The sequence below is a fragment of the Nannobrachium achirus genome (assembly GCF_963921795.1).
Source record: "Nannobrachium achirus genome assembly, chromosome: 16".
Taxonomy (NCBI): domain Eukaryota; kingdom Metazoa; phylum Chordata; class Actinopteri; order Myctophiformes; family Myctophidae; genus Nannobrachium; species Nannobrachium achirus.
In genome coordinates, this window is record NC_137823.1 from 8303102 (window position 1) to 8322630 (window position 19529).

The window sequence follows — 19529 nt, forward strand, 5'->3', positions numbered from 1 at the left end:
AAAACCATCCTGATAAAAATACACAATTGTGCTGTGTCACTTATATCAGTGGACTCATCTAGCTGCAGCGAGAAACACTCACATTTTTCAATGTCCCTTTTAAGCTGCTGCGTTAAATCACCAGCCATCATTTCGCAGCACCGTGTAACAGTATTTCTGGATAACTGAAGGGATTTGATAGCGCCAACTATTTCAGTTTTGTTTTTGAAATCACGAAACAATGAGTCCGCGGCCACAAGGAAGGCGTCTTTTACTACCTGTCCGTCTTGGAAGGACTTCTGTTTCTGAATGAGCATATGACTGACCCGGAATGATGCTTCAGTAGCTGCCTTTGCTTTTGACGTGGGTTTTGTGAATAATGACTGCTGTCCGGCTAACCATTTTTTTAGATCGCTCACCAGTTCTCTTCTCAATTCACTGTTGAGCGGGTAGTCATCGTAGTTGTACTCTTTATGACGTGAAGTAAAATGTCTCTCTAAGTTTCCCTTCTTCAGAAACACAGCCGCTTTACAAACGAGGCAAAACGCATTTAGAATGCGACATCGTAAAAAGATAATCTTCTTCCCATTCTGGATGGAAGTGATAGGTTTTTGCCTTCTTTGCCGTGCTCATATTGGTAAAACTTTTCCTTTTTTAGTAGACTGCTTTGTGCTTTCCCTCGCGCCATCAACTCTTAAAAACAACAAGGCATTGCATTGTGGGCTTGAAGACGCGGGGCGTTGTACAGCCGCGCATGTGAAAACAAAAGAGGAGGCGTTTCGTGATTTTTATTTTTATTTTTAGGGTTTTTTGAGGGTCATGCCAGGCGATCTACCTGCGCTGCCTTGGCGGTCGACTGGTCGATCGCGATCGACGTAATGGGCACCCCTGCTCTATAGTAACTAATACTATCAAAACATAACACTCTATAGTAACTAGTACTATCATAACATAACACTCTATAGTAACTAATACTATCAGAACACCAGTAAGACTCCCTAATCGGGAGATAAGCGACCGTTGGTCGCTTATCTCCTGTCACACTGCTGACATCAGTATGACATCACACCGTACACAAATGACCCTTATACAGATTAGTAACAAGATGTCAAAATCATTGAAGGTTTACCCTACTAACCAACTGTTTACCATAGCAACCATGTTTTTTACCTTAGCAATCAACTGTTTACCCTAGCAACCAACTGTTTACCACAGCAACCATGTTTTTTTTTACCCTAGCAACCAACTGTTTACCCTAGCAACCAATTGTTTACCATAGCAACCATGTTTTCTTACCCTAGCAACCAACTGTTTACCATAGCAACCATGTTTTTTACAGGGCCTGGGATTGATGACATCAGAAATCTCCATATATGGGCATGAAAGGGATTTTGTTTCTGGAAATATGTCTGTGGGGTGCCACATTTGGAATAAAACACTTACATCACACATCTGGATATCCATACAGCCCATCTAGTTTGCCTGTGTCCATTTATGCCCATATATCTGATGACATTGGGACAATGATCTCCATATATGGGCATAAAACTTATGTTAATTAGTAAAGCCTGGGGATCTCCATATATGGGCATGAGGGGTACCCTAAAAGGGCATCATCTGGGAATAGCAAATATAGTTATCCTAGAAAGTGAAAATCTTACATCAAAGGCCATAACTACCTACCTACCACCATACTGCATTCCTCATTAAACTACCTACCAGTAAGATGCCTAAGGGAGAAAAGCAAAGGGCGAGGTTGCACCATTTCTTGGTCTTCTGGCCAGTGATGTATATCGGACCATTTAACCATATATGGAGACATCTGGTACCCATAGATATTCACAGATATGGGCTTAATATTGATGACATAAGGGATCTCCATATATGGGCGTAAAAGGGATTTGGTTCCCCTGGCATCACAGGGATCTCCATATATGGGCATAAAATGGATTTGGTTACCCTGGCAACACGGGGATCTCCATATCTCCATATATGGGCATAAAAGGGATTTGGTTCCCCTGGCATCACAGGGATCTCCATATATGGGCATAAAAGGGATTTGGTTCCCCTGACATTACAGTGATGTCAGTGGCTGGTTCTACAGAGGGGATCTCCATTTATGGGCATAAAAGGGAATGTATGTATGATGATGTCAGATATCATAGACGTCATAGGACTTTAACATAACGAATAACTGAGTAAGCATGTAAACCCGTAAAATCTATATTTGGGCATGGCTGATTTATGACCTCATCATGATGACACAAGCAAACACAGCTGAATTGTATAAATGATCAGTGCAGAAACCAACAGAAGTATTTGACCAAGACTCTTGATCTTCAAGAGTCAACAGCAACAACAGACTGTTGCCACAGCAACGTACACAAAGGTTTGTGTACACATGTGGTGTGATGTCATACTGATGCGGAGATATGAGCAGGGCAAAGGTGTGACGTGACGGTGTGACCGACCGACCGACCGACCGACCGACGGACGGCCGGTGGAGGTTTTGATACTAAACTGCGACCTACGGCCGCAATAACACTCTAAGGTAACTAGTACTATCAGAACATAACACTCTATAGTAACTAGTACCATCATAACATAACACTCTAAGGTAACTAGTACTATCAGAACAATAGTGCGTTGCCCTCCAGGCAGCCACACTAATAAAAGGGGGAATTTAATTTCATTCAAATAATAACCAAATGTTTCTACGATATGATAGTACTAGTTAGTTACTATAGAGTGTTATGTTATGATAGTACTAGTTACTATAGAGTGTTATGTTCTAGTGCGGCCATATTTTTTTGGGGGGGATCAACTTTTAACCAATCAAGAGGCATCATTCTCTGTGACGTCACTATTATATAGTGCAATAATAAGTCCATTGAGTTCAACGGAGGAGTGGTGCTATCTCGAGGATCGGTCGAGCTTCACATGACAATTTGGCTACAATATATGGGCAACCACACTCATTTCAGAATGACATCTTTCTAGTTTATAGTTTTTCATAGTAGAGAGAGAGGAAACGGGGATAGAAATGTATCCCCGTTTACCTCTCTCTCTACTATGAAAAACGATTAGAGACATGCAGCAAAGACGGGACTCAAACCTGCGGTGCGCTGTTAGGGTACTTATGAGCCTATGACCACTAGGTCAACTGGAAGACTTTAGCCTCACTTTTGCAAAAACGACACTGGTTTATGTTTGTGCCTCTTGTGTGTGTTCTTCTGGGCTTTTTTTTTTTTTTTTTACCTTTTTATTTATATTTTTTCTGTTCACATTTTTGAGCTTCAATGAATTCAGGTTTTCCTCTGTGTCTGAGCTTCACTCTCTACTTCCCCCTACAGGACACACTGCGTGGTTGTAGGACGAGGGCGGAGACTATCAGAGGAGGTAGAATAGGGCTGAAATGTTGACCAACTATGGAGATCAGCGCAGGTTTGCTTTGTGTTCGGACGGGAGAGCCCGTACACAAACTGGTGGAGATATGAGCTCCACTGAGCTTAATATTAACTTATATTATTCTTTATTCATGGCTTCCAGTTCCCACCTGAGGTCATATGGGAGTTCAGACTGCTCCAGACCGTACTGAATAACTGCCAGCTTACATAATGTCTTCAGACTAGGATTCAAGTCTAAGATAAACAGCTCATCTGATCCGCATCCTCCAAAGAGGATGACACGATCTCCCATCATGCAACAGCAGCCACAAAGCATCTTTAATGGGCCGTTCCCCTTGGGCTTCACCACCTTCCAAGATACGGTCTCTGGACTGAATTTCCACAGATCATTGAGAGACTTAGAGTTCTTACCATCAAATATGTACAGCTCTCCATTGTAGGTAAAGGCTGAATGAGTCTTGCTTCCTTCTGGAAGAAGCTTTGCAGAAGGTGTTTCAATCCAGCAGTTGGTCTCTGTGTCAAACACTCTCATGGTGTTGTGGAGGCGGTACCTCCCCTGCTGGAACGCTCCGCCCCCAAATACAAACATCTTTGTCCCGATGATGGTGGCAGAGTGCCATGATGAAGCAGGTGCTGTAGTGTCTCTGGTGTTAATTAAAGACCAGACCATTGTGGTGGTGTCCAACTTGTAGATGTCATTAGTCCATCCGTCCGTCAGATCCTTGTCTCCTCCATGGATAAACATGACCTTCCCCAACACACAGGCTGAGTGGCCGTCCCTCCCCTCTGGAACAGTACCAGAATCCCTGGGTTTGAACCATGTGTGGGTGTCGAACTCAAATGCATAAAGCACTTTGCAGTAATCTGTGTTATTCCAACCTCCCCACATGTAGACGGTATCTTCTACCAGCACAGCAGTGTGGCGCCAGCGCCAGCAGGGAACTTCAAGGTGATGTTCTCCTCTCTTCCTCTTCCTCTTCTTTGCCACTGGGGGCAGCGTCCTCCATCTCAGAGACACTGTGTTGAAAACACATCCAGGTGATCCTTAAGAGGTTCACCATAGCCATAACCTCCAAATAGGTACACCTCGTGCCCCACGCTCACTGCAGATCCACCACCTGGTGCTCCTCTCAGATTCACCGTCCACTGCATGGTTGGATGGACCAGAAACACTGAACAACAACTGATCTGATGAGAAGTTTGGGTTGTGTTTTCCTTCGATGTCTTGAAGAATGTCTGTGGTTGAGCTGCTTCCAGCTCGCTGCTCCCAAGTCATCCAGGTCTGTGACTCCACCTGGCCTTCTTATACTGTGTCGCTCCCGCTGATGTCACTGTGATGTCAGCCATGACCATATTTAGACTCTCCACCTCAGCCAAATATGGCGTGTGTCATCTAACCTAGCGAGGTGTCATCATGATGTCAGACCAAAATGATTGTGTAGCTTGCTTGTTTTCATTAACTTAAATGTTTGCCTTTATCAACAATACACTTTGTACTAGTGCTTCTGTCTGTCTTTCTTTCTTTCTTTCTTTCTTTCTTTCTTTCTTGATAAACTTCTAGCCAATCGGTAAGCAGCATACTCGGTGACATCACCATTATTGCGACCGTCAGGGAGCAGTTTACTATGAAAACCTCCACCGGCCGTCCGTCCGTCCGTCCGTCCGTCCGTCCGTCCGTCCGTCCGTCCGTCCGTCCGTCCGTCACACCTTTGTGACCATCAACAAACGTCACACCTTTGTTGATGTTTAAATCGAAGAGTCTTGGTCAAATACTTCTGTTGGTTTCTGCACTGATCATTTATACAATTCAGCTGTGTTTGCTCGTGTCATCATTATGAGGTCATAAATCAGCCATGCCCAAATATAGATTTTACGGGTTTACATGCTTACTCAGTTATTCGTTATGTGAAAGTCCTATGACGTCTATGATATCTGACATCATCATACATACATTCCCTTTTATGCCCATAAATGGAGATCCCCTCTGTAGAACCAGCCACTGACATCACTGTAATGTCAGGGGAACCAAATCCCTTTTATGCCCATATATGGAGATCCCTGTGATGCCAGGGGAACCAAATCCTTTTTATGCCCATATATGGAGATATGGAGATCCCCGTGTTGCCAGGGTAACCAAATCCATTTTATGCCCATATATGGAGATCCCTGTGATGCCAGGGGAACCAAATCCCTTTTACGCCCATATATGGAATATCTTTGGGTACCAGATGTCTCCATATATGATTAAATGGTCCGATATACATCACTGGCCAGAAGACCAAGAAATGGTGCAACCTCGCCCTTTGCTTTTCTCCCTATAGGCATCTTACTGGTAGGTAGTTTAATGAGGAATGCAGTATGGTGGTAGGTAGGTAGTTATGGCCTTTGATGTAAGATTTTCACTTTCTAGGATAACTATATTTGCTATTCCCAGATGATGCCCTTTTAGGGTACCCCTCATGCCCATATATGGAGATCCCCAGGCTTTACTAATTAACATAAGTTTTATGCCCATATATGGAGATCAGTGTCCCAATGTCATCAGATATATGGGCATAAATGGACACAGGCAAACTAGATGGGCTGTATGGATATCCAGATGTGTGATGTAAGTGTTTTATTCCAAATGTGGCACCCCACAGACATATTTCCAGAAACAAAATCCCTTTCATGCCCATATATGGAGATTTCTGATGTCATCAATCCCAGGCCCTGTAAAAAACATGGTTGCTATGGTATGAGCAACTTATGTCTCCATATATGGAGATTCAACTTCAATGAGTAACCATGGCAAACTGTCAACTGCCCGTATGTCTTGATAATTGGTAAAACAAACTTTTGGCCTATTTGTGGAGATAAGCGACCAACGGTCGCTTATCTCCCGATTAGGGAGTCTTACTGGTAGAGTAAGTCCATTGAGTGCAATGGGGATGTGGTGCTAGCTTGAGGATTGGTCGAGCTTCACATGACAATTTAGCTATCTAAAACCACACTCAAAATTGTATTGTATTATTTTTAGTTATAATGTCAATATTGTTGATAGTGTTGTAAAACCTGCCAATAAGATATGCCCATATTTGGGCATCTCCACATTTTGGGCAGCAAAGGGACACAGACAGATAGATGGAGATATCTCCATGTATGGGAATAAAGGGGACACATGGGCATTACAGGGACATAGACAGACAGAGATACCATATACAGTATTAAAAGGGACACAGAATGTGAGATAGCGAGATCTCCATATATGGGAATAAAAGGGACACAGACAGACGGATACAGAGATCTCCATATATGGGCATAAAAGGGACATAAACAGACAGATAACTAAATCTCCATATATGGGAATAAAACGGACACAGACAGACAGATACAGAGATCTCCATATATGGGTATAAAAGCCACATAGACAGACAGATAACTAGATCTCCATATATGGGAATAAAACTGACATAGACAGACAGATACAGAGATCTCTATATATGGGAATAAAAGGGACATAGACTGACAGATACTGAGATCTCCATATATGGGCATAAAAGGGACATAGACAGACAGATACAGCAGTTACTCTGACAGTGGGTACAATAAAGGTTGTTACATAACCAGACGGGCATACATTCCCAACGGGCATCATTCCCACTAGACTGGTGTCTGAACGGCATCGTTGCCATTTAGAATCTAAACTCTTATTACGCTACGTATGCAATTCTTTCCCACTAGCAGGGGCGTAACTACCGCTGACGCAGCCTACGCATGCGCATTAGGGCCCATGACGTTCATGGGCACACGCAAGTCGGAGGAGAAATATAGGCCTACAGACGGAGCTGCTGTTTTATCCAATGTGAGAGTGAGTGTCTGCTGCTTATATTTCCTGTAGTAGGCTGCTATCATTTCAAAATAAAACATGTGGTGAATGATCACATTACAAATATCCAATACAATGACTCTTGTTTTGAAATGCCCACTGGTATGACAGGAAGCAGCTTCCTGGAAGCTCTATAGGGCCCCTTAGTGCTGCTGACGGAACACAGGCTGAAGAGACGTCCTGACACTCACTCGGGCATTATGGAATATAAAGTTTCAACACAAGACTTTGGGGCAACAGTTAATATTTACCATGCCCTCTGAAACCAAGACAATGTGGAATATGGAACTAAACGTGCCCAACTGCTCTTGTTGTTGTCATCCTCCTTTAGCAGGTGAGTTAAGTAATTAATATAAATAATGCTGGTTTGCAGTGATGCATCACTGTCAATTAAACTGTGTGCTGTCATTAATGTAGGCCTAGTTGTCTTAATGGATGATAATTATAATGCTGTTTTGGAAAAACGGCGTGGTGATGTTTGTAGTGTGAAGACTAATTTCAGAGTGGTTGTCGTGGATTGTCTCACTCCTGTGGAGGAGTTCATGTGCAACCTCTTCCAGGGAGAGATGGAGACAGAAAGCAGAAAGTTGGTTGGGCTACATATTATTGTCATTAAGACATTAGATGGCGAGCGTGTTGGAGCGAGCTTCTGTTGGAGCCTGGTGTCCCGTGTTTGCGCTGGACGGACGGACGGACGACCGGGGGGGGGGGGGGGGGGGGTTGGGGGTTGTTGTTAAGGGGGCACTTGGTGAAAATCTCGCATCGGGCACGCCGGGGGCTAGTTCCGCTACTGCCCACTAGGATGCTCATATTATGCTACATAAATTAGCAAATCTTTCTCTCTAATATACTCATATTAGGCTACATAAATATGCAAATCTTTCCCACTAAGATGCAGTTCATGTCACAGAGTAAAATCCCTTTCCGTTTGGGGAATACAGTTGTGGTAGATGCATGGAGTTAGTAGGGTGTAACTCAGGTCTGAATTAACAGTGTAATTCTGTGTGCCGTGGATGAAAAAAGTTATTTACCTTAAAGGTAAAAAAAAAGAAAAACGTTTGAGAACCTCTGCTTTATACACCTACGGAGGATGCCGTGTCTATCCGGTTAGCCAGGCACTCGTCAAAATATATCCCAATATGCTTATAGGCTTCATGGTTAATTTGCATAATAATAATGAATGAAAGGTCGCATTTTCATGATGGTGTCAACTGTTTTTGGGGGTGATGTCATTATTTTAAACACCCTCAAGGAGGCGCCAGAGAGTAGTTGTCGCATATGTCCGATGGAACAGTAGAATGAGAGAAAGCTGTTCGGCTGTCACGCCCCGGGAGCGGCGAGACGAGTGCACACCAAACACAACGTAGTCTATCAGATTGGATGGATTTCGGTCTGGGAGCATTTCTAAAAGAAAGGAGACGACAGAGTTGTGTCCAGTGTTTGTGAAACAGCATACAGCAGTGGCAGGAGCAACGTGCTCAATCACTTACAGTTAAAAGTCCACTTCACAGCCTCGGATTCCCCAAACTGGCCACCTTAGCCAAGCTCTGTCTGGGCGTAGCAGTCGGTCCCCTCGGAGAGGGTTCTCCCGGCAGCCAGTCAACGTTACGACGCTTGTTGTTCATTGATGATTAAGCTTATAACACATTTTTATTGGTAAATGCATTTCTTTTTGGTAAATGCTTATTGTTTTTTTTTTTGTCTTTTACATGACTCAACCATATGACTGTCTACCCTCCGTCTGTCAACGGTAATCCTGTGTACTTGCATTTCTTTCTACGATGCTAACTAAGGAACACATCATCCCGGACACTTTTTTTTTTTGTATTAAGACAGAAGCTTATGAATTAATTAATTAATTAATACTGAATAAAATCTTTAATTAATACTGCGGCAGTAACACATTCACTGGCATTGATAGGTTTTGACGAGCTGCAGCTGCAACAACAGTAGCAGATATCTTTTGAATGGTTTGAGCGTTTGACACACCTTGTTTTCCTGCGAGGCCGGAGTGTAGCGTGCCTGTCCAGATTAGACAGGATCTTACTTGAGATAAATATGCTGTGACTACTTTAAGAGGTTATTAAGAAAAAAGGAAATAGCTGGCATTTATGTTTTATTCATGGCTACCAGTTCCCACCTGAGGTTGTGTGGGAATTCAGACTGCTCCAGAGCGTACTGAATAACTGCCAGCTTACATAATGTCTTCAGACTAGGACTCAAGTCTAAGATAAACAGCTCATCTGAACTGTATCCTCCAAAGAGGATGACACGATCTCCCATCATGCAACAGCAAGCCCGAGTCATCCATAGTGTTAGGATGTTACCCTTGGGCTTCACCTCCTTCCAGGAGAATGTCTCTGGATTGAATTTCCACAGATCATGTAAGAGACCCTTTGCGTTCTTACCACCAAATATGTACAGCTCTCCATTGTAGGTAAAGGCTGAATGACACCTGCGTCTTTCTGGAAGAAGCTGTGCTGAAGGGTTATGGTTCATCCAGCAGTTGGTCTCTGTGTCAAACACTCTGATGGTGTTGTAGTAGCGATACCACCGCCCTTGGTACCCTGCGCCCCAAATACAAACATCTTTGTCCCGATGAAGGTGGCAGAGTGCCATTCTGAAGCACGTGCTGTAGTGTTTCTGGTGTTAATTAAAGACCAAACCATTGTGTTGGTGTCCAACTTGTACATGTCATTAGTGTGTCCAGTCAGATAGTTGCTTCCTCCATAGATAATCATGACCTTCCCCAACACACAGTCTGTGTGGCCGGACCTCCCCTCTGGAGGAGTCCCAGAAACCCTGGGTTTGAACCATGTGTGGGCGTCGACATCAAATGCATAAAGATCATTGTCGCAAAGCTCATAATCCATTTTCAATCCTCCCCAGATGTAGACGATATCTTCTATCAACACAGCAGTGTGGTTCCGGCGCATGCAGGGAACTTCAAGGTTACGTTCTCCTCTCTTCCTCTTCTTTGCCACTGGGGGCAGCGACCTCCATCTCAGAGACACTGTGTTGAAGACGTACACATCCAGGTGATCCTTTAGAGGTTCATCAGAGTAACCTCCAAAAAAGTACACCTTGTGGCCCACGCTCACTGCAGAGCCATCATCTGGTGCTCCTCTCAGATTCACCGTCCAGTGCATGGTTGGACGGACCAGCAACACTCTGAACAACAACTGATCTGAAGAGACGTTTGGGTTGTGTTTTCCTTCGATGTCTTGAAGAACGTCTGTGGTTGAGCTGCTTCCAGCTCGCAGGTCTCAGGTCTGTACTGCTCTTGTGTCAGTTCTCAGGTCTGTACTGCTGTGTTGTGTCAGTTCTCAGGTCTGTACTGGTCTTGTGTCAGTTCTCAGGTCTGTGACTCCACCTGGCCTTCTTATACTGTGTCGCTCCCACTGATGTCACTGTGATGTCAGCCATGGCCATATATAGACTCTCCACCGCAGCCAAATATGGCATGTGTCGTCTAAGGCCGCACTCACTTAAGAACATTTGCTCTGTGCATGATTGATCTGTGCTCTTTCAAAGTTGGATCAAAGTCTCTTCCAAAAAAGAATCCACAATGCTTTGTGGGAAGTGGGCAGTTCCACTAGAGGAGGAAGTGGATGTGGATTTTGGCCATTTAGTTCTCTTGTCATCGGGTGAAGGCAGAGTAGTGCTGCTTTTTGGTGACACATAAAATGGATCTACAAGCTCACAGCGTGCCGCCATGCAACACTTTGTGAGCTTGTAGATCTGCTATTTTAAAAGTACATTATGATGCCAACACAATACTTTTACTCAAGTACATTTTGAATTCCAGGCTTTTACTTATAACAAAGTATTTCTATGTTGCAGTATTGATACTTTTACTTAAGCAACAAATGTGAATATTTTATTTTTATTTTTTTTCCACCACTGTACATGACAAAACGCTTCAATTGTATTATGAATAGCACATTTAATCAATTGCATCTGTGTAGGCATCACTATGTCACTATGTATGACATGACAAGACATTTTTTAATATTAATTGTTATTGTCGAATGTTTAAGCATGTTCTAATCACAAACTTTACTTTAATTTACTTTTTTTTTTAATTGTCATTCTGAAATGGAGGTTTCATGTCACTGGAGACAGGCTCTGCTGCTGTAGAGTACAGACTACAAGTGACTACAAGTGAACACAGCTGTGTGGGATCACATCACAGCCTTTCTGTCCTATTGGTTGGCAGTTGAACCTGCCCTCCTGTCTCATCAAGGCTCCCTGTTGCAGCTTGGGTGCTCTGCCTACAACTTGCTCTGTGCTTGCACTATGCCAGTTCTTTGGTGCTCTAGCGTCCTTTGTGCAACCAAGAAGCAAGCTTGCTTCTTCAAACCATGTGACTTCCATCGGGAATGAATTGTGCTCTGCTCTGCCTCCCGCCTCCCCCCAGAACTCTGAAAGAACAAAAGTTCTTAATGTATGTACCGGTAGCCGGCCTAACCTAGCGCGGTGTCGGCAATCGGCATGATGTCAGACCAAAAGGATTCTGTAGCTTACTTGTTTTCATTAATTTTAAAGAAATTATGTGTAACTTTAAGACTATTAATATATATATATATATTCTTTCTTTCTTTCTTTCTTTCTTTCTTTCTTTCTTTCTTTCTTTCTGTAGGAGGAGTACTTTGGAGAGGAAAATTTAATGCTTCTTTTCATAAAAAAGTTTTTGTAAGGTTTTATGAAAATGTTGACATTTGGCTACGTTGGGTCTATCAGGTGGCAGAATTTCCTATAGGCCATTTTTTTCCATAGGCTACTCTCAGAATAACATGGCAAATGTCTAAATACTTCACTAAAACAACATATGTACATGTTCAAGACATTCTAATGATCACCAGAAAAATATATATTACAGGCATTTTACTTTTACATTTTTGTGAGGAATAGCTTCAGTGAAAAAGTGAGATGTTGTTCGTCCAGACTCTGGACTCCAGAGATCTTGAAGTTGTGTGAATGTCAGCCTCTGTGGGGGGGTATTTATATGCAAATATCCTGGCCAGTGGCATTGTAATACTAAACATTAGGATGCAATGGTGATGTTTAGGTGAACAAATCAGGAAAACTAATTATTTAAACTCTTGTTTTTATACAATATAAATGTGTCCAAAAAGTGAAAAGTGGTCTTGCAGGGTTAAATTGTACTTTCTGTGTCAGCTCTCAGGTCTGTACTGCTCTTGTGTCCGTCATCAGTCCGTCTGTACTGTACTGTACTGTACAGTACTGTCCGTCTGTACAGTGGCGTCAGTTCAGAAAAAGCTAAGGTATGGCAACATGACTGTCATGTTGCCATACCTTAGCAACATTTAGTTTAAGAAGTACATTCTATTTTTCCCCCCGTTTCTACGGTATCTTGGGCTGGATATGGCAGCCTGGAACGCTTGTTCAAGTGCAGCTAAACTTGGCATGTTAGTAAACATGCCGCAATTAACAATAATGAATTGCACCTGTGCAGCTGACCTGCGGAACCTGGGAATATACCATTTTGTCAAGATGGGGAGAATACAAGTGTGGAGAATATAATTATAATACCTTGTTAAAGTGACCATTTTGTTACATTTTGCACTTGTAGTTATTTTACTGTAATTTAACAACATAATAACCAGAAAAAATAGACAAAGAGTGATTCATGGATTTATATTTAAAAGTAACTTATTGAGGGGCACGGTGGTGCAGTGGTTAGCACTTTGCCTCACAGCTCGAAGGTCCTTGGTTCGATTCCCGCTGGGGGAAGATGTGGGCGCTGGGGGCGTGTTCCTCCATCCGCGTCATCAGCACCCACACCCTAGGTGGGGTTGGCGATAGGGCCTTTCTGTGGTGAGTTTGCATGTTCTCCCTGTGTCTCCTTGGGCATATACCCTCACACAAAAACATGCAGTAGTCCTGGTTTCTATACACCCCCTCCCCCTAGCCAGCCGGGTGCTCCCCAATGTCCCCTGGCGCGGCAGGGGGAGAGAGGAAACCAGGACTACAGGTTAGGTAGTCACCGGGTGAGAAAAAATGGGTTGCAAAACCGTGGGATAAAAAACATTAAAAGAAAAAGTAACTTATTGTCCCCATTGGACCCAGGGTATGGCAGCTGCATACCCCTGCCCTACCCAATTGACGCCCCTGGGTCTGTGCCTCCTCTTGTGTCAGTTCTCAGGTCTGTACCTGCTGTCCTTGCTGGTGATGGTCGGAGGTCTCCTGCTCTACTCCTCCTCCTCCACCTACGTTGCCCAGGACCCCCGCGTCTACAAGCAGTTCCGCAACGCAGGTACCCTAACCCAGTGGTTCTCAACCTGTGGGTCGGGACCCCCAAAGGGGTCCCCAAATTATTTTGGGGGGTCCCCAGATGTTTAGCTAAATGTTAACATTGTTTTCTCACTCAACAGTTAACAGACCAACATACCGTATAAGTGTATATAGGGTATCTAAAGTGACAATTTAAGGACTTTAAAGACCTTTTTAGTACCTCTGGTCAAACATGAGTCAAATTGTCAAATATTAGAGGCAGAAATTGTGAAAAGAGCAGATCTACATGTGTGAGCATGTAGATCGGCTATTTTCACAATGGTATAGATCGAGTCAAACTAAATGTAATTCCGACTCCTACAATTCCAAGTGCTTGTGCAGGGTGGGGGTCCCCAGTTCAAATACGATTATTTTGGGGGTCATAGCCAGAAAAGGTTGAGAACCACTGCTCTAACCCAGGGGTTCCCAAACTTTTTTGTCTCAGGGCACCCCATAAATATTTTTTTTTAATCCGAGGCACCCACACATTATAATTTTCACTCCCAGCACCTCATATTTATAGCATATCGTCGTTGTCGGGTGGAAACCTTGTACGTCCAAAACCGTTCGTTTTGTATTTATCATCTATAAAATGTACTAAACTAGTGAAAACAGCAGATCTACAAGCACACAACGCCTCGCGATGCAAGGCGTTGTGTGCTTGTAGATCGGCTGTTTTCACTAGTTTTGTGCGACAGTCTTGTATGATGAAGCAGGGCTTGGCTTTACCAAAGGACGTACACATTTGAAACTTGGAGATACGAGGTTTCTGCCCGACAGTGGCGATATTTGAGTGATTATGTTGCGAGGAAATAGCCATTTTGGTTAGAACTGACTGAAAATAACTTTGTACTTCCAAGTTTAAAATGATACTCAATATTTTTTCCAAGTGTCCAAATAAATTCCAAATATTATCAAATGATCTCGCGGCACCCCTGGACTGCCGACGTAGCACCCCAGGGTGCCCCGTCACCCACTTTGAAAACCCCTGCCCTAACCCACTGGTTGTCAACCCCCAGGGGTCCCTGAGGGAGTTCCAGGGGGTCCCCAGGTACCCTAATGGTTCCCAAACGTTTTAGGTCGAGACCCAAACGTGAACTTAAGACAAAAATATCAATAAGTAATAATAAAATTGAGGGACCCATACAAATGTGTCTGTGACCCACAAATGGGTCCCGACCCACTGCTTGGGAAACAGCCCTAGGTACACTGCCTAGCCCATTGGTTGTCAACCCCCCAGGGGTCCTTGAGGGAGTTCCAGCTAAATGATAGTTAGGAACCAAATGGACCCTAATTGGGTATGTAACTTAGGCCCTGTCCAGACGACAACGGATTTTTAATCCCCGGGGAGGTAAAGCCACGAACGCACATGGGTGTCCACATGCAAACGCATGCAAACGGAGGACTAGCCGAATAGTTTCCAAAACTCCGGCTGCAGTGCATTTTTGTTACCCGGGCGTATTTCTTTTGCCTTGTGGACACCGTAAACGGAGAAGTTCTTTGCTTGCTTACGTCACATTGTGCTCCTCGCCTCCTCCTCCTTGCTATGAGAGAATCCCGTGGCGTGGTGGTCTCTGTAGAATGTCCATATTTATGAGCACATTCACGACATGGAGCCCTAATGAATGATTGTTTTAATGATATTTGTTACTCTTGTCAAGTGTCATCTTCATAGATGGTGGTCACTGGTCAGCCACGAACTCACAGTTGCAAAAGATACCAGTTATGTTCTGAATGTCTCACACAGCTTTCCACCGGCTCAATAAGCCGGATCGATAAAGTGCTCATTATCAATAACGAGATACAGCCCTACTGCCCTAGTCTTGTTAACGGAGCATAATCTGACGCGACGCGCCTGCCTCTTCTCTTTGTCAAAGTTTGGATATCAAATGCCAATATTAAATGATTTCAAGCATAATGGACATACGCACGCATGCAGGCATTATTCCAGCACAGTCACCAGTTGTCTGACGCTTTGAAGGTGAGAATATGTTGGTTATTCACGGCATGTGCTGCCTTTTAAATTATTTCCACGATCAGCACTCTCTCTCTCTCTCTCTCTCTGATTGATAGAGTTACATTCGTTTAATGCTGAGAGAGAGAGAGCGCGCACCACTCTCGACGATTCCTCTCCCGTGCTCTAGAAATAGTTCGCGAATTTATATTAAATGAAAGTTTAAATAGCAATTGTGCATGTTAAAGTGTAAAGATTGTGAAACTTGGACGATGCATAGTCCCTAGAGGGTCGGAGTGGAGAGATGCACCCCCTATAGATAGATAGCTGCTGCAATGATGGGAGCAGAGGGACGCGGCCACCGGCTTCGGTGACGCACAGACAGGGATTTATAGCGTTTTGATAATACCGTGTGGACACACATTTTTTTTTACACGGGCCCGTGTGGAGGCGTAGAGGTTTCCCCGGGGATTAAAAATACGTTGTCGTCTGGACTGGGCCTCAGAGAGTGTGCATTTTTTACACTCTCAGAGTTCCATTTGTATACACTCTCAGGGTTAGATTAACATTGACTTTGACATTAACATAGCAATATACCATTAATTGGGGGTCTGTAGCCTAATGCAGGGGTTCTCAAACTTGAGGTCGGGACCCCAAGTGGGGTCCCCAGATGATGAGCTTAATGTCTTTTTTTCCCTCACTCATTGGTACAGTATAAGTGCATATAAATGGTATCTGCACATTTCTAAAGTGACAATTCAAGGACTTTTAAGACCGTTTTAATACCAAACTGGCCAAACTGTCAAATATTAAAGGTGATACACCATGAAATTTCACTTTTCCTATTTTAAAACCTTTTTTTGGGGTCCCACTAGCACCTTCTATCCTCACAAAGTCCCATTTCTGACCATTGTGTCTTTCTCTGTTTTTGGGAAGGCGGAGGTTAAAAGCATCCCACGGGTTCTCAAAACAGGCTGTCCAGATTTGCTGGGCGGACCCAGTTCAAATATGTTTATTTTTGGGGTCACAGCCTAAAAAGATTTGAGAACCCCCGGCCTAATGCATGTCAAACTGGGGGTCATTGACATTGAAATGGTTGAGAATCACTGCTAGAGCTGTAAAGATCTTCTCTTATGGGGGGTCCCTGACATATATACAGTATATATTTTCAAATAAGGGTCCACGGACTAATAACGACTTCCTCCTTGCAGGCGGCGACACGGCCACGGACACACCCCCTCGCCTGGCAGGGGGCGGGACTTCGGAGCCGTCCGTCACGTACACCAGCCTGGGACAGGAAGTGGAGGAGGAGTCACGCGTGCGAGTGGTGTGACGGGCGCACAGCGACAACCAATGGGAGGCAGCGAAAAAGCAAAGACTGTAGACTGTAAAAAAAAAAGAAATGGACAGGGGAGCCACGCCATTGGTTACTTTCTACAGACCGTAAATAAAGACTATTTTTCAGCGAGTGCAAATCCGCCATTTGCACTCGCTGACGGCGGAAATTAATGCTATTGGCGGGAGGGCGGGTCTTTGCGCTGTACAGCCAGTAGAAAGCCTAGAAACATGGCCAACTATATCATCATTTTAAAATTAATGCGACGCTAACTTGCTAAATGCACATCATGGTGATTTAAAAAGGACTTTAAACTAGCCACTGAAAACACAAAATGTTAATATAAACGTCCATTAAGATAAGAAAATCAAGCGTAAAGTTGGCCAAATCCTCATAGACGTTACATTGAGCAGAAGGTTTTCTGGTACTCTTACAAGGTGAAGGTTTTCTGGTACCACCAGTACAAGGTGAAACAACGACATTTGCTGGGCCATTAACACTTTCTTAAGTGCTTTTATTTTTCTAATCGTCCAATCGTGGAATGTCAGGATTTTCCCACATTCACTGCGCTTTTATTTTTGAAGAGCCGGAAACCACCATCGGTTCCTTTTTGTGTCACTTCACTCGGTTAACGCTTAATGGAGCCGATTGACCAAATTCACGTTACGCAACTACCTGGTGCTGACGTCACGGTTGAAGGGGAAAACCTTACCAAAAGCCCATAGAGTTAACACAGAAATCACAAATTTAATGCAATTTCCGAATAGTGAAGTATAAAATATAAGTATAAAATACGGCTAGCATGATCAAGATTAAGAACACAAGATAGTAAAAGGCACAAAGTGCTATAATTTACTTTACCGTTCGAAATAATGATTTGTTGGCTTTAAGTCCAGTAATTTCTGTGTTAATTTACCCTTCAAAGCTGACGTCAGCACCAGGAAGTTGCTGAGAAATTTGCTGAGTGCGCGTGCGTGGGCGGGCCGTGAATAATGTCTATTTCGAGGTTATTTTGCCGTGAAAAAAGCAGTTTCGGCGATCCAAGTGTTTTTGGAGAGCACGATGAATGAGAATCTATGAGGATCTTACGCCCCGCGATGACGTCATTGCTCAATGATAACAGCGTGATAATGATGATAACCTGTGTGAGTGTGATGTCACAAAGAAGACACACCATGTCCTCTTTACTTCCTGCCCTGTTTGGGGGTGGGGCAAACACCCAAAACAGCAGATCTACAAGCTCATGTCGCGGCCGAGCTTGTCGATGGGCTATTTTTCCCGCGAGGAGGTTTGCTGTAGACTAATCTGAGTTCCCAGAAGTTCTTTTCTTCACTACTAGGGCGGCGAGTAGAACTTCTGGGCAAAAACTATGATATCTCTGGCCAGGAAGTTGTCCCAGGCTCAGAATCTGAGCTGGGACAATACCGGATGTAGAGCCCTTTGCAAACCTTCAAAACATTCAGAATAGAAAACAAACAACAAAACTACAACTATCTGCAGCCCATGTTTCGAGGTGAATCCTACCAGACTAGCTGTAGACCGATAAGACGGTTAAAAGAAACGGACAAAGGGCGGGGTGACGTCATGGCCCATGTGAGGAGGGTGAATCAAAACACCGTTCCGGTTCAAGGGCGGAGCGTTTTCAGTGATGACGACGGAGGCGCGCCGTCTCAGGCGACCATGAGCCATGGGAGACACCCCCGACCGAGCGGATTCAAAAGACACTTATAGAATCGGGTAAAAATTCAAATTTTCATGATTTTTCAAAAATAGCAGATCTACAAGCTCAAGCTTGTAGATCTGCTATTTTTCAATAGTTAAAGCATAAAATAATAATACACAATAATGTGTACCCGTTCTAAATGGGTAAATATTTCCAAAGTTCTCTCCTTCCTGCCAATCCCCTCCCAGTTCAGACACATTCCAAATGGACAATATTATTATTGTCTGCCTTTCATTGTTTTCCTTCCTTCTGCTGTAAGTCACTGCAGTACAACTCTGCTTGTTGTTTTGTTTTTAATCTATATGGATGTAAAAAAAAAAAAAAAAAAGTGCTTTAGCAACCGTTAGCAGTGCTGCCCCCTGTACGCAGTCATGGAGTACTGCGTTTGAAGCGGGGGACACAGTGCCAGTTCGGCAGTAAGAAATGTGTGTATACATATCCTGGTAATACGAAGTGTCAACTCTAATCCCAAAATCATCAACGGGCCGCCATGTTGGGAGGAAAACGGGCCTCGTCCTTAATTTCTTACCAATGATTCTAATGAGGGCTCTGTTCCATTTAGTGTAGCACAGTGGTGCTCAAACCTTCTTTTTTTTTTTTTTAAGAAATCAATGACTCCCTTAACTCTGAGAATGTACAGATGAACGGCTCCATTTGGCAGTGTTGGGAAAGTTCACTTTCAAAATGAACTAGTTCAAGTTCAAAACTTCTAAAATGAACTAGTTCATTTCATAGTTCATGATTCTACATTTTGAACTAAAGTTCATGGTTCCCCAAAATGAACTAACATAGTGCTTTTTAGTACATTTTATATATTTATTTATTTTTTTACGTTGCTGCAAGCTATTATTTGTCAAAAGTATTGACACAGACCATAACCACACACAGCAATTGTTTCATCTAACTTAACTCATTTTGTGCCATTCGCGAGATGTCTCGCGAAATGTAATCTATTACAGTAGTGC

General features: G+C 43.5%; 1 protein-coding gene across 1 annotated transcript in view; it reads left to right on the forward strand.

The window, feature by feature from the left end:
* slc35f1 (solute carrier family 35 member F1) overlaps positions 1-16838 on the forward strand; it is a gene marked incomplete at both ends in the record, with an annotated part of 64646 nt that extends 47808 nt beyond the window's left edge. The window contains 2 exons of the mRNA XM_080744093.1: positions 13417-13534; positions 16717-16838. Coding sequence (XP_080600219.1) covers positions 13417-13534; positions 16717-16838 — 240 coding nt within the window. The remainder of the gene's footprint in view (positions 1-13416; positions 13535-16716) is intronic.
* Positions 16839-19529: the final 2691 nt, after the last annotated feature.